General features: G+C 39.8%; 1 protein-coding gene across 1 annotated transcript in view; it reads left to right on the top strand.

Annotated features, from left to right (window-relative positions):
* The window catches only part of LOC310844908 (cytochrome P450 2A3-like), a 28531-nt gene that overhangs the window by 930 nt on the left and 12143 nt on the right, over positions 1–15458 (top strand). Inside the window, exons 2-4 of the mRNA XM_083739654.1 lie at positions 10293–10455; positions 13743–13892; positions 14073–14233. Of these exons, the coding sequence (XP_083595780.1) occupies positions 10293–10455; positions 13743–13892; positions 14073–14233 (474 nt within the window). The remainder of the gene's footprint in view (positions 1–10292; positions 10456–13742; positions 13893–14072; positions 14234–15458) is intronic.

Below are 15458 nucleotides of genomic sequence, written 5' to 3'. Positions count from 1 at the left end.
AATATTAGGCATTCATCTCATAAAAATGTATGTTTACATGTTGTTACTACAGCAGGTTGTTAGTATGCATACCAATCAATAAGCTACTTGATTTTATTAGCCCTATTCTTTTTTATTATTATTTAAAAAATATATTTATTTATACAACAAGAAAAAAACAAGAAAACACACACACAAAAAAACACAAGTACCAAATTACACACAAATTACAAAAATAACCATAGACACATAATTTTCTTGGCAAACAATAAAACATCTATTGGTCTTAACACTAAAGACCCAACTTCCCATCTATTCCATATTTCAAGTTCAAATTGCTTATTGCCAATACACATTTTTTTCATAATTAAACTTATTCTCAATAAATCTAATTTCTTCTCTCTACCTAGCAACTATTACTGAAGTTCCTCGAATGCTGCAACAGAATTTAAACTACTATATTTATTTTTCAGATATTCTTTGAAAACCTCCCATTTAGAAACAAATTCCTGTTTGGATTTATTCTTTATTTTTTCTGATAAACCATCTAATTCAGCATATTCTGTCAGCTTTTGGATCCAATCTTGTATAGAGGGGATTTCATTACTCTTCCATTTTGCTGCGATCAAAACTCTTGCTGCCGCCATCGCATATAAAAAGATACCCTTCCTCTTTTGTGGAATATCCAAATCTGTTATTCCCAGGAAGTAGGCCTCTGGTTTTTTATTGAATGAGATCTTTAGCATTTTTTGCAGTTCTACATGTATACTCTCCCAGAATACCTGTATTTTCCTACATGTCCACCACATATGGTAGAATGTTCCTGAGTCTCCGCATCTCCAACAATTACTTGACACATTTTTATACATTTTTGAGAGTTTCCATGGTGTTAGATACCATCGATGTTGCATTTTTTGAAAGTTCTCTCTAATCGTGTAACAATTTGTGAATTTCCAATTGATCTTCCATAAATTTTCCCATTGGGCCATGGTTATTGAATGGCCAAAATCCTGAGACCACCTCACCATTGCCACTGTTACCTCCTCCTCCTTGACTGTCCAGTCAAGGAGGAGTCGGTAAGTTTTGGAAAGAGTTTTTCTTTTAGAATTTACAAGATCAGATTCGAATCGGGAAGTTTCTACTGAGAACCCCTTTTGTTTGTCAGATTTAAATTTTTCAAATAACTGATGGTATTGGAACCAGTCTGAAATGTGTTCTCTTATTTCCTCAATTTTTTAAAATTTTATTTGGTTATCTTCATTTTTTAGAAGTATTTTATATGTTGGCCAGCTTTCCTGAGTATTTTTCCGTTTTACTGCTATGGCTTCTACTGGAGAAGTCCACAACGGGACTTTAGGCTCCATCAGGTTTTTATATTTTTCCCATACAGCAAAGAGTGACTTTCTTATTATATGGTTGGTAAAATTTTTATGAATTTTCGCTTTTCCATATATTAGGTAGGCGTGCCATCCCCAACGGTTGTCAAAACCTTCCAGGTCCAGGAGGTCCGGATCCTGCAACGTGCACCAATCTTTTAACCAGGTGAAACAGGCTGCCTCATAATAAAGTTTTAGGTCGGGTAGGGAAAAGCCTCCTCTCTCTTTTATGTCTATTAAGATCAGGTGTTTAATCCTGGGTTTCTTCCCTTCCCACAAAAATTTGGAAATTTCTCTTTGCCATATCTTGAGACAACCTGCTTCACCGAGTATCGGAATCATTTGAAATAAAAAGATTAATTTTGGAAGCACATTCATCTTTATAATGGAAATCCTACCGAGAAATGTTAATTTTAGTTTACTCCAGGTTACCAAGTTTTTTCTAATCTCTAGCCAAGTTTTGGTGTAATTATCCTGAAATAAGTTTATGTTCTTGGGGGTGATCCAAATACCCAAGTATTTCGCTTTTGAAGAGATTTTCAAGCCCAATATTTTTTCTAAGTCGTCCTTTTCTTCTGTGGTTACATTTTTAACAAGCATTTTTGTTTTTGTAATATTCAGCTTAAAGCCTGCCACTTCTCCAAATTCTTTAATCAGTTCCAGCACTCTTTTCAGACTTTCTTTAGGGTTTTCAGTCATAACGAGTAGATCGTCCGCGAAAGCTTTAATTTTATATATTTTGTTTCCCAGAGTGATGCCTTTAACAAGCTGATCCCTTCTTATCTGATTGTTCAATACTTCCATCACCAAGATAAATATCAGTGGAGACAGTGGGCAGCCCTGTCTGGTTCCCTTGTTTATTTTGCACTCCTCAGTAATTCCATTGATGATCAATTTTGCATATTGTTCTGAGTAGATGGCATTTATTCCTTTACAAATATTTTCTCCCAGTCTGATTTCTTCCATTAATTTTTTCATAAACTTCCAGGACACGTTATCAAAAGCTTTTTCAGCGTCTACCAACATAATAGCTGCTGGTTTATCAATTTTAATATCCAAATATTCTAATACATTGATCACACATCTAATATTGGATTGCATAAATCGTCCGGGAAGAAATCCGGTTTGATCTTTATGAATTATCTCTGCAAATATCTTGTAATCGTTATTTAGCAGTGCAATGGGTCTGTAATTGGCCATGTTTGAGGCTTCTGTTCCTTGTTTATGGATAAGAGTAATAAAGCTGTCCTTCCAGGTTTTCGGAAGTTTTCCATTTGCCAGAATATTATTCATTAGGTCTTTCATGGGAAGAAATAATGCTTGTTCTAACTTTTTATAGTAATTAGCTGGAAGACCATCTGGGCCCGGTGTCTTTCCTAATTTTGACCTCTGTATAGCTTGTTGCACCTCTATAGCTGTTATTGGTGAGTTCAAGATTTCAGCTTTTTCCTTAGGTATTATTGGTAGTTTATTTTTGCCCAGATAATCAATTATTTTTTCCAGAGTCTCTGGACCTTATTAGCCCTATTCTTGGCTGTTTAAATCATCTCCACCATCCTCCTAGAAGGTCACAAACCATTATGGGATTCAGGAAGGGTAGCCTAGGATATTGTTAGAAGATGGTTGGCTAAGATCCCTGCAATAATTTTGCTGGCCGCAGCTAATAAACAAATGCCTCTATAGTTTCCACAATGAGTTCTATCACCTTCTTCAAAGAGATTGGTAATTCTAGCATCCCTAAAGTCTGCTGTGATCTCCTCTCTCCCCCAGATTTTTTCAATGAGCGTGTGAAATTGTTGTGTAAGTTCAATTCCGCCCACTTTGAAGACTTTGGCAGCTATCCCATCAGGTCCACTGGCTTTGTTGTTTTTCATTTGGTTAACAGCTGTACACAACTCTCCCATGAGCTTGCAGTATGAGTGGCAAGAAGAAACAGCTAACAAGAAGAGTCCTTACTATGTAATTTATTCAGGTTTTATAGAGAGGAACAAAGGAATGCAGTCACTATCCATCACTATCATTGCTCTGAGTAATCCCCCTTTCCCTCTCTCTCTCTCTCTCTCTCTCTCTCTCTCTCTCTCTCTCTCTCTCTCTCTCTTTCTCTCTCTCTCTCGTCAGCAGCAGCTTCACCCCCCTTACGGTGGCTACATAAAACCCTTTGTGGCTTTGCTTTCTGCTCTTCCACTCTATCAGCTGTCCTAGTTCTGGAGAAAGGCGAGGTCTGCAATGCTTCTAATGATAACGAGTCAGCCAGCTTTGTTGTTTTTAATTTTGTTAATAGCTGTCCACAGCTCTCCCAGATTGGGAGATACTCCAAGCTCATCTCTAATTTGCTTTTGCGGAATGTGTGAGAGGAGGAATTTGTAATTGTCTTGGAATCAGGTATCTAACTCTTAATGAAACCCTCGATGGAGCAATGTTAAATGTGTCTTGGTGGCACTGCAATAATGACAGCATCTTCATAAAGTTTTCTTTTAGTGTGTAACACGCCGTAAATTTTAAATCTCTGATCCATAATTGTTCCCACGCATCCATTTGTATGGTATGCCCAAAATCTTTTGCCCATTTAATCATAACTTCTTTCACTTCTTCATCTTTTACTTCCCAATCAAGTCTGTACATTTTAGATAACACTTTGCTTCTGCTTTGTATTAATTCTTTTTCCAGCCTAAAAATTTCTGTTGCAAACCCATTTTTCTTTTTTTCTTTTTCAGATGATCTTTATTAAATTTTTAGTTACATATTGTACATACACATACAATATATTTCACATTTGTTCTTGCTCTCCTGAGCTGACTTCCCTCCTTCCTTCTTCTGGCTTTTTTATGTCCTCTTTGACTTTTCGCATTGTCTTTGTCCATTTTCAATGAGATTGTTCTTCATTTTTTCCATTAAATGTCCATAAACAAATAAATCTTTCTATATATACAAGTTCTTGTTGTCTGTCTATATTCATTTACAAATATTGTTCAATAATAGTCTTAATATACATCTTAATATACATTGCACTTCCGGAGGCGGCGCAAAACGGCAATGGCGGTCCTCTTTACTTTGTGAAGAGGGGCTCCGCGAAAAAGGGTCGTCCGCTGCGGCAAAGCGGAGACCCACTAAGAAAAACCACAGGCAGAGCGAGCCTGTGGCCGTGGGACTCGGCGGGCGCCAAAAGCCCCCCCAGAAACGAAGAAGGAACCTCGGAAGGGGCTCCGGAACGTGAAAGGGGGAGCGGCGCTGTGAGTTCATCGCTCTTTTCGTGGAAGCAAAGCCGCGCTGCTGCTGCCGATGAGCGCTGACCTTTCTTCTTGAAAACACCGGAATTGGCGGTAACATACCCGTGAGTAAGGGGTACTAAATATTGGTCTTTGTCCATTTTCAATGAGATTGTTCTTCATTTTTTCCATTAAATGTCCATAAACAAATAAATCTTTCTATATATACAAGTTCTTGTTGTCTGTCTATATTCATTTACAAATATTGTTCAATAATAGTCTTAATATACATTTTTAATTCATTTTGATATTATCATCCAGTAAATTTCTTGTATTTTCTCGTTATGAGATATTATTTTAACTCTACTGGTTTCCCTATTTCACATCATCTTCTCTATATATAACATAAATTTTCCCCATTCTTTTTGATATGTTTCATCCCCCTGATGTTGAATTTTTACTGTTAATTTGGCTATTTCTGCATACTCCATAACCTTGTACTGCCATTCTTCTATTGTAGGCAATTTTTGCTGTTTCCATACCTGAGCCAGCAGTAACCTCGCTGCCGTTGTTGTGTATAAGAACAGTTTCTGGTCATTCTTGTCAATGTCTTCTCCCACCAATCCCAAAAGGAATGACTGGTTTTTTCAAAAACATATACCTAAAAATCTTTAATTCGTTATATATATTTTCCCAATACGTTTTCTCTATGTCACAAGTCCACCACATGTGGAAGAAACTGCCTTCTTTCATCCCACACTTTCAACAATTTTTATTGCCTGTTATATACATCTTTGACAATTTAATTGGCGTGAGATACCATCTGTACATCATTTTTAACAAATTTTCTTTTAACAATGTACATGCTATATATTTTAGGTCGGTATTCCATAATTTTATCCACTTTTCATACTCAATGTCGTGGCCTACATCTATTGCCCACTTAATTTTACTGTATTTTTGGTTTTTATGGAAGCCGCCCAGAGTGGCTGGGGAGGCTCAGCCAGATGGGCGGGGTATAAATAATAATAATAATAATAATAATAATAATAATAATAATAATCATGACGCTTTTGATTTCTTCATCTTTTGTGTGCCATTCTAATAAATACTCATAGACCTTAGACAGTGCTTTTTTGTTTACAGTTTCTAATATTGATTTTGTTTGTTCAAACCCTCTTGTTTTCTTATCCTTTGAGAAGCTATCACCCATTTGATGGTACTCCATCCAACTTTGCAGTTTATGTTTCAATTCCTCATATGGTTTAATCTTAATTACATTGTTCTCTTCCTAAAACATGTCTCTAAAGGTGAACCATTTTCCTTTCATATTTAGACTTTTCAGTGAAAAAGCCTCTTGGGGTGACAGCCACCATGGCATCTTTCTTTTGAACCACTCTTTATATCTTTTCCAGACTTCAAATAGTGGTCTTTTTATGATGTGATTTAAAAAGTCCCAATGTACTCTGACCTTGTCATACCAAAGGTATGCGTGCCACCCATATCTGTTTCCAAAACCTACCAGATCTAATATATCCGTATTTTCCAAAATAAACCACTCTTTTAACCATATTATAGATGCAGCTTCGTAATATATTTTGAGGTCCGGTAGTGAAAAGCCTCCTATTTCTATTTTGTCCATTAAAAGTTTGAATTTTATTCTAGGCTTTCCTCCTTGCCATACAAACCTGGAGACCAGTTTTTGCCACTCATTGAATTGGCTTTGTCCTGTTATAACTGGAATGGTTTGAAATAAAAAGAGCATTTTTGGTAGGACATTCATCTTAATAGCTGCTATCCATCCACAGAAGGATATTTCCAATTTCGTTTTTACTTCTTTCCATATTGTTTTATAATTATCCTTGAATAGGTTTGTATTTTTAGGGGAGAGCCAAACACCCAAATATTTTATTTTCTTTACTGTTTTTATTTCTGTTTTGCTTTGTAGTTGGTCTAGTTGTTCCTCATTCATGTTCTTTACCATCATTTTTGATTTACGTGTTACGTGTGTTTCTTGTACGCAAGCTATGTCTTTTTTTTTAATAACTCATATTCAGTTTTATGTCTTTTGGCTTTATTGTTCATGCTATTAACATTCAATGATATAATTTTAATTGTCATTTTGATTTATTTATTTAAATACAATTTTATTTTATTGTTTACATTTAAATATCTCCCTCTTCTCCCTCTTGTTCTTGTTTATCCTCTTCACTTTCCTGTTCCCCTTCCTCCATCTTCCCCAACTCCTTATATCTTCTCCCAAATTTCTGCATTTCTTGTAATGTCTTAATTTTGAATTTCTTGTCTTTATAATAAAATGACACACCCTTTGGATACTCCCATTGAAACCTTATTTTGTTAGCTGTTAAGTTTTTTGTCAATTCTTTGTAGACATTTCTCTTGCGTAAAAAATGATTGGGAATAATACCCTTGAACACCACATTTTTTTCCCATCTATGATCAATTGTTTTCTTGACTCTTCCTCAGAATAGTATTCCTCACTTCTGCTGAATTAAAAATTGCTAAACAGTCTCCAGGGTATTTTTTTTGTCTTGCTTGGACCGAGGTAACTTTTATTCTAAAAACGTTAGTCACCATGTAATCTAAATCCTCTTCCCTCATTTCTAATAGTTTAGCAATTTCTTTAATGAGTCTTTAATGAGGTCGTTTATTTTTGGTCCTAATTCCAGAGAGGTTTATCGCTCATTAGCTCAGGGTTTGATTAGCTATGAACTTGAGGTGTTGCACAGCTGAGAAGACAATGTATCCAGTGCTGAGGTTCTCCCTTCCTCTGTCACTTTGCACAGTGCTGGAGCATTTGGGAAACCCCTTTTTGCACCGCTTGGATCAGCTGCTTAGACCAGTGTTTCCCAACCTTGTGCCTCCAGCTGTTTTTGAACTACAACTCCCATCATCCCTGACTAGCAAGACCAGTGGCAAGGGATGATGGGAATTGTAGTCCAAAAACAGCTGGAGGCACAAGGTTGGGAAACACTGGCTTAGACAGTGCTTAAAACCCCCTCTTAAGCCTTTTAAGAGGTTTGTGTCCCTTGCTTGCCCCTTATTCCCTTTTATGAGTTTGGGTTTGCTCCAGTGTGCAAACATGCCCCCTGATGCTAAGTGTGATAAACCATTGTGGAAGTTCAATTCCGCCCACTTTGAAGACTTTGGCAGGTATTACATCAGGTCCTCTGGCTTTGTTGTTTTTAATTTGGTTAATGGCTGTTCACAGCTCTCCCAGATTTGGGGTTACTGCAAGCTCATCTCTAATTTGTTTTTGTGGAATTTGTGAGAGGATCTCAGCATGTACAGGGGAGCTGCAGTTAAGGAGATGTTGGTAATGTTCTTTCCAGTGCAGTGCAATAGCTTCTTTATCTTTTAGAAGTGTGGTACTGTCTCAGGGGGCATATGCCATGATTTAGTGGCTTTAAAGGAACTCTGTGCATCATGAGTGTTGGCTAAGTGCTGGATCTCTTGAGCTTTTTTTTATCCACCAGGTGCGCTTTAGTTATCTGGTTCTTAGCGTTGGCATAGGTTTTTTTTCCTTAGTAGCACAGTTTCTATCTCTTTGCCACAGTTTCTAACTCTATGAAAGGCCTTCCTTTTCTTGCCAATAATGTGTTCAATCTCAGTGTCATTCTCATCAAACCAGTCCTTGGTTTGGTATCCAACAGATTGTTCATAGGCTGCAATAATTGCTGTTTTTAGCTTGGTCCAGTGTTCCTTGATGTTATTAGGGAACTCTGAAAGCAGATGGTCCTTAAGAGTTGTTTGGAAGCAATCCCACTTAATAGGATCTTGAAGGGTTTGAGTATTCACTTTGCACCCTGGTTTCCTTTCTTGAAGACTGTGTTGAGGTATAAACTTGATAGCCATAGTGGAATGTATTAATCAGTGCTCTGTCAAGCAGTTGTCGGCACTCGCCATAGCTCTGGTAAGGAGCACATTACAGCAATCTTCAGCTTGAACAATTACATAGTCTAAGACAGGGGTCTGCAACCTTTAAGACAAAAAGAGCCGCTTGGACCCATTTCCGAAGAAAAAAAATCTGGGAGCCGCAAAACCATTGCGACATTTAAAACAAATATATCTCCAGAGCCACGATCTGACAGCGGGCGGGAAGGTGACGTCGGGATGGTGCGTGACTAACGTACGCACCGCCCCCATGCGACGTCACAGCCAGTACAGCGCCCGCCACAGTGGGGAGTGTCAGGGCGCACAGTGCGCCTCCTCCCCTTGCTAGTATCTGCCCCGGAGCCGCAGCAAAGGTGTAAAAGAGCCACATGCGGCTCCGGAGCCACGGGTTGCTGACCCCTGGTCTAAGAGATGCCATTGGTTCTACTAAGGGTGCCTCCATGATGTTTTAAATTTATTTTGTTGTCGAAAGAGTGTGTTGGTAATAACAAGGTTGTGCACTGCACCTATAGTCAAAAAGATTCTATTCTGGTTGCTGTTGCCAATTCCTTCTTTCCCAATAGTCCCAGGCCACAGATCGAAATCTCACTCTACTCTTGCATTAAAATTCCCCAGGAGGATAATTTTATCCTCCTTAGGCATCTCTGATAGGATGCTGTCTCCCCCCCCAACTGTATTACCTGGCTTATGAAGGTGCCCAAAAGGTTTTAAAGCAAAGATTATGGGACAATGCACACAGTGACTTGCGATCTCGATCACACGCAGTCTGTAGTCCGCTGGCAGCAGGAGTTCAATATGGGTATGTCTTTGAGTTAACATCTTACATCAAAAACCTGACAGTACCTAACTACTGAAGGCTTTTCACCAAAGCCAGACTAAATGTCCTCCGCTCTGCAGTGCTGGATGGTAGGTTGAGAGGTATTCCCTACCAGGACAGACTTTGCTCGTGTGCTCAAGACATCGATTCCATTAATTCATATTTTGTTGCATTGTGCGAAGTATGAGCAGGCCAGGGCTGAACTGATACTACCCTTGCTGGTGCCTTTCCCGGGAAAATCAGAGGCTCACTATGTCAGGTTCCTACTGGAAGACTAGACAAAAGCTAGAATGTTGGCAGTGGCAAAGTTTTTATCGGTGGTTGCAAGAACAAACGAGCCCTATATTCTAAACAAAGTGCTTGATTAACCTGGAGGTAGGCTGTATGAACTCTGTATTGATTTGTAGTGTTTTGTTGGATTTCTGGACCGTAATTGTCAGTAATAAAGTCCTGACAGTAATAAAGATTGTTGTTGATAGGATGCTATCCAGCTGAGAGTAAAAAATTTATTTAATGTCGTCATTGGCATCCAGTGTTGCCGCATAAGTGCTTAGAATAGAAGCCTGTTGGTTTTTTGTGAATTTTATTCAAAGGGTTGAAAGTCACTCATTAATGCCGGTAGGGAATTCTGAAAAGAGCTTCACAATATTGTTTTTGATAGCTAAGCCTGCTCCATGTATTTTACATTCTTGTTGAGGTAAAGCTTTCCAGAAGAATGTGTAGCCTCCTTGTTCTTCCTTCAGTTGTCCCTCACCTGCTCTTCGAGTTTCTTGAAGTGCTGCAATATCAATGTTAAAACATCGCAACTCTCTTGCAAGAAAAGGAAAGGAAAGGGGGAAGGGGAAAGGGGAAAGGAAAGCTGGGGGGGAAATCTGCAGAGAGGAGATGCACACTTGGCCAGAAACTGCAGAGGTAAGGAAGGCTGAAGTTCATGTTGAAATAATCATCTGCTTACTTTGAACCTAATATCTCTCTCCTCCCTTATGACCCAAACGGTAGATGGCAAAGCAATATGGAAACATTTATACCTTATGGGGAGGACCACTAGCTGTGGTAGTACTGTCTGGATATGAAGCTGTGAAAGAAGCACTCATTGACCGCTCGGAAGAATTCACTGAGAGATTAGAGTCGGCTTTCCTTAATGATATAATAAAAGGAAGGGGTAAGTAGTCAAGAACGAGAAGTCCTACTGCTATTTCCCCAGGTAAAACATTTAAAGAGGGTATCTGGAAAAAGAGAACAAAGGATCTCTCTTAATGTTGCAATCAACAGAAAATGGGTTGTATCCAATGTTAGCTCTACTCACAGTAGACCCATTACAGTTAATGGACACAGCTAACTTAGGTCTTAGGTTTGACCAAACTGCAGGAGGCAGTGGAAGACAGAAGTGCCTGGCGTGCTCTGGTCCATGGGGTCACAAAGAGTTGGACATGACTAAATGACTAAACAACAACAACTTAGGTCTGTTAATTTCAATGGGTCTACTCTGAGTACAACTTAGCAGGCTCAAGTGAGCTCTAATAGTAACAAGTGGTTGTTTTTGTTTAGTCATTTAGTCGTGTTTTTGTTTAGTCATTTAGTCGTGTCTGACTCTTCATGACCCCATGGACTATAGCACTGTACTTAACAGCTGGAAGGAGCTGTCGACGGACAGTAACAGAAGCATCCTTTTGCTTTGTTCTTCCCACCACCTTGCTGTTTTCTTCTCACTGCCTGAATGCAAACTTGTCCTGCAATCTGCTGAACCCCAAACTGACAAATGCCTAAAAGTCTCACATTGGAGTGAAAATTCAACTGCCTGCTCCAAACAGAGAGCAAATTGTACTTATTGTAAACCAGCACCAATGAAGAAGAAGAAGAAGAGTTTGGATTTGATATCCCGCCTTTCACTCCCTTTAAGGAGTCTCAAAGCAGCTAACATTCTCCTTTCCCTTCCTCCCCCACAACAAACACTCTGTGAGGTGAGTGGGGCTGAGAGACTTCAAAGAAGTGTGACTGGCCCAAGGTCACCCAGCAGCTGCATGTGGAGGAGCGGAGATGCGAACCCGGGTCCCCACATTACGAGACTACCACTCTTAACCATTACACCACACTGGCTCTTATGACCTTGAGCCTTAGACATAACAATAGGTGCAACAATAGGAGCCAAGAATTTCAATTAGCTGTTGCTGAATGTGGAAATTACTGATGGGAACTTCCATTTGTGCTGTGCTTTGTAGGCAAAGGTTCAGGATTTGTTGAGATGCTATTCCAGGCTGTATCAACAGACGTATAGTATCTAGATCAAGGGAAATAATAGTACCTCTCTATTCTGCCATGATCAGATCCCACCTGGAATACTGTGTCCAGTTCTGGGCGCCACTATTTAAGAAGGATGTTGAGAAGCTGGAATGTGTGCAGAGGAGGGCAACTAGGATGATCAACAGTCTAGATACCAAGAGTTATGAGGAATGGTTGAAGAAGCTGGGTATGTTTAGTCTGGGAAAGAAGAGACTAAGAGGAGATATCTAAAGGACTGTCACTTTGAAGATAGAGCAAGCTCGTTTTCTCCTGCTTTGGAATGTAGAACTTGAACCAATGGCTTCAAGTTACAAGAACGGAGAATCTGACTAAACATATGGAAAAACTTTCTGACAGTAAGAGCTGTTTGACTGTGGAACAGTCTGCCTCAGGAGGTTGTGGACTCTCCTTCCTCGGAGGTTTTTAAGCAGAGGTTGGATGGCCATCTCTCTTGGATGCTTTAGCTGAGATTCCTGCATTGCAGGTGGTTGGACTAGATGACCCTTGGGTCCCTTCCAACTCTAAGATTATGCTATTCTATGATTCTATGATCAATCAGCAGAATTGGCACTACTACAGGTGCCACATAATAAGTGTTCCGTATTTGTAAGAACTTGGAAGTTTAGTGCATCAGGGCCCACAGTTTGGAACTCCCTGCCTCTTGAGATTAGGTAGGCCCTTTACTCTTTTTGGTGTATAAAAAACATCCTTGTTTAGACATGCCTACCCAGATGCTTAGAAAGTTGAGGCAAATTTAATCTGTTTTAGTATTTTAGCTTTTGTATATTTTAAAGTAGGGTTGGAATTTTTTCTGGATTTGATTGCCTAATCTTTTTGTGAACTGCTTAGAAGCTTTTTACTATAAAGCAGTGTATGAAATAAGTAAATACATACATACGCAAAAGCTATAAAGGGCTAAGTGCAAGGTAAGACATAGATTGAACCATAGGAGCCAACTCCTAGGGACTGAGAGGGCTTCCGCCTCACAAATAAAATATTAGAGGGGGCTGCCCCCCAAGTTGATGGGCATTGCCATTCAAATGGTGAGTGTGCACCATGTCATGTGATCGATTATGTGGGATAGGGCTTACCTGGGCCCCCACAATATTTTGTTCAAGTTGGCACTCCTGGATCAAACAAGTGACATGTTCCTTACACCTAACTATGTTGAATAAAACACAAGTGTGGTGGACCCAACAGAAATAAGCTGCAGTTTAAGTTTTTCTGCAGAAAGTATCACTGTTTTAAATACCAATTCACTCCCCCCAGCCCAAAATCATAATTTGTTGTTGTTGTTTAGTCGTTTAGTCGTGTCCAACTCTTCGTGACCCCATGGACAAGAGCACGCCAGGCACTCCTGTCTTCCACTGCCTCCTGCAGTTTGGTCAAACTCATGCTGGTAGCTTCGAGAACACTGTCCAACCATCTCGTCCTCTGTCGTTCCCTTCTCCTTGTACCCTCCATCTTTCCCAACACCAGGGTCTTTTCCAGGGAGTCTTCTCATGAGGTGGCCAAAGTCTTGGAGCCTCAGCTTCAGGCTCTGTCCTTCCAGTGAGCACTCAGGGCTGATTTCCTTAAGAATAGATAGGTTTGATCTTCTTGCAGTCCATGGGACTCTCAAGAGTCTCCTCCAGCGCCATAATTCAAAAGCATCATAATTTGTAGAACTGCCCAAAGATGACCCAGAAGCTGTTTGCGGACAAACGCCAGCTCCCTCAGCCAGTAAAGCAAGATGAGCGCACAACCCCAGAGTCGTCCAAGATTGGACCTAATGGTCAGGGGTACCTTTACCTTTACTGTAAATTGCTGGAACTTCTGGAACCATCTGATTTGTCTTCTGTTGTCTTACAAACTGAGACAGCCAAGACATTTGGGTGAATCCCTTGTAAGTGTCTGAGTGCTCAAATAGGTTCTCTCAGGCACTGTATTCATTTCATTTTCATTCCATAAATTTTATATAAAGCTTGGCTGTAGAAAAGAAACTCAGAGTTGTACAAAGCATGCAGTGCCGGCCTATATTGTAGAGATGTCCATGTAACACACAGATGTCACCTTTGCTTCAGAGAGACAGAGTAGCTCTTGAGTGCTAAACATAGATTCTTCTGGTTTAGCTGTTTAATTTTCAACATCAGTTTATGTAAGTAACAATTTCTCATTGATTTTCCGTAGGTATTATATTATCAAATGGTCACACCTGGAGGCAACAGAGACGCTTTGGTGTGGTTACTATGCGGAAGTTGGGGTTGGGGAAGAAAGGCATGGAGCACCAAATAGCAGAGGAGGCTCATCAGCTCGTGGAGGTGTTTGCACGTTCAAAGGGTATGTGATATGGGGTGATGGTGCTGAGCTGGCATATATTCCAGTCTGAAGAAATCTTTGTGTACCACTGCTGTACATTTTGGAAAGGAATGTTGATAGTTTTGCTTAAATCTAACATAAATATGTTCTCAGTATTAACAGGAGCGGCTGAACTAACATTGGTATAATTTTATTTTGCAGGACAACCACTTGACCCCACCTTTCACATCACTAATTCAGTCTCCAATGTGATATGTGCTGTGGCTTTTGGGCACCGATTTGCTGTTGAAGATGAACAGTTTCAGAAACTGATAGAAGCCATTAATTATTTACTAAAATTTCTGGTTTCCCCCACTCATATTGTGAGTAGTCATTTTCATTTCTACTGATCCAGACAGGTCTCCCAGAGACGATAAGTCCCCCTATCAGCATTCTGGAATCCATTATGATAGAGGTTAGAGTGTTGGCCTCAGACAACTGAGACCAGGGTTTAAAACTAGTCATAGGCCATTTACTAGCTCACAGTTTAATCTATTTCTCAAGATTATTGTGCAGATTAAAAGATGTGAAGCAACTATGTACACCACCTTTAACTCTTTGGAGGAAAGATGAGATGAAAATGGAACAATGACATACAGGTCATCTAGAGCCCATCTAAATGCAGAAAGAGGATGAGGCCAAAATATCTTCACAGTATGGGCATTCCATAGTTTTGGTACCATTATGGAAAATTGAATGTGTCTACTGTCTGATACAATGTGTCTACTGTCTGAGAAGGATGTTCTTCTCATTATAGGGGATTAGAATGCTAAAGTAGGGAGTCAAGAGTTAAAAGGAACAACAGGCAAGTTTGGCCTTGGAGTTCAAAACGAAGCAGGGCAAAGGATAATAGAGTTCTGTCAAGAGAACAAGCTGGTCATCACAAACACTCTTTTCCAACAACAAAAGAGATGACTCTATCTGAAATGATTTATTGCTCAGAGAGATAACAGTTCAGTACACTTTGGCTGCAGCAGGCCTCTGCTTCGCAGCACGCATTCCGAAGGCATTCCAAAGCTCTGAGCAAAACAGCAGAGTCTAGCAGTGGTCAGAAAATGAGCCTTCTGCCTTCTGTGCTTCGGTGTGCATAAATCAGGCTCTCACACAGAGTTACTAAAACTAAAAGCACTTTCATACAGCAAAATTACCCACAATCACGGAACATTGTGGAAGCATGTCTGTTCCAGACAAAAGCGAAAGCAGAATAGAACAAAGAACTGAGACTCTCGGAAGTGACGCAGAGTTTCTCTGCCCCACAGTAGGAAGGACGCACACTCTGAGCTGTTTAACCCTGTAAGCTCAGGTTCTCCTCACACTCTACACATGGACATCACCAGATGGGCAGCATCAAAATTAGATTGATTATATTCTCTGCAGCCAAAGATGGATAAGCTCTATACAGTCAGCCAAAACAAGACCTGGAGCTGACTGTGGCTCAGATCATCAGCTTCTTATAGCAAAATTCAAGCTTAAACTGAAGAAAGTAGGAAAAAACCACTGGGCCGGTAAGATACAATCTAAATCAAATCCCTTATGAATACACAGTGG

The sequence above is a fragment of the Podarcis gaigeae genome (assembly GCF_964106915.1).
Source record: "Podarcis gaigeae genome assembly, chromosome: 5".
NCBI lineage: Eukaryota > Metazoa > Chordata > Lepidosauria > Squamata > Lacertidae > Podarcis > Podarcis gaigeae.
This window is presented reverse-complemented; position numbering and strand designations above follow the sequence as displayed.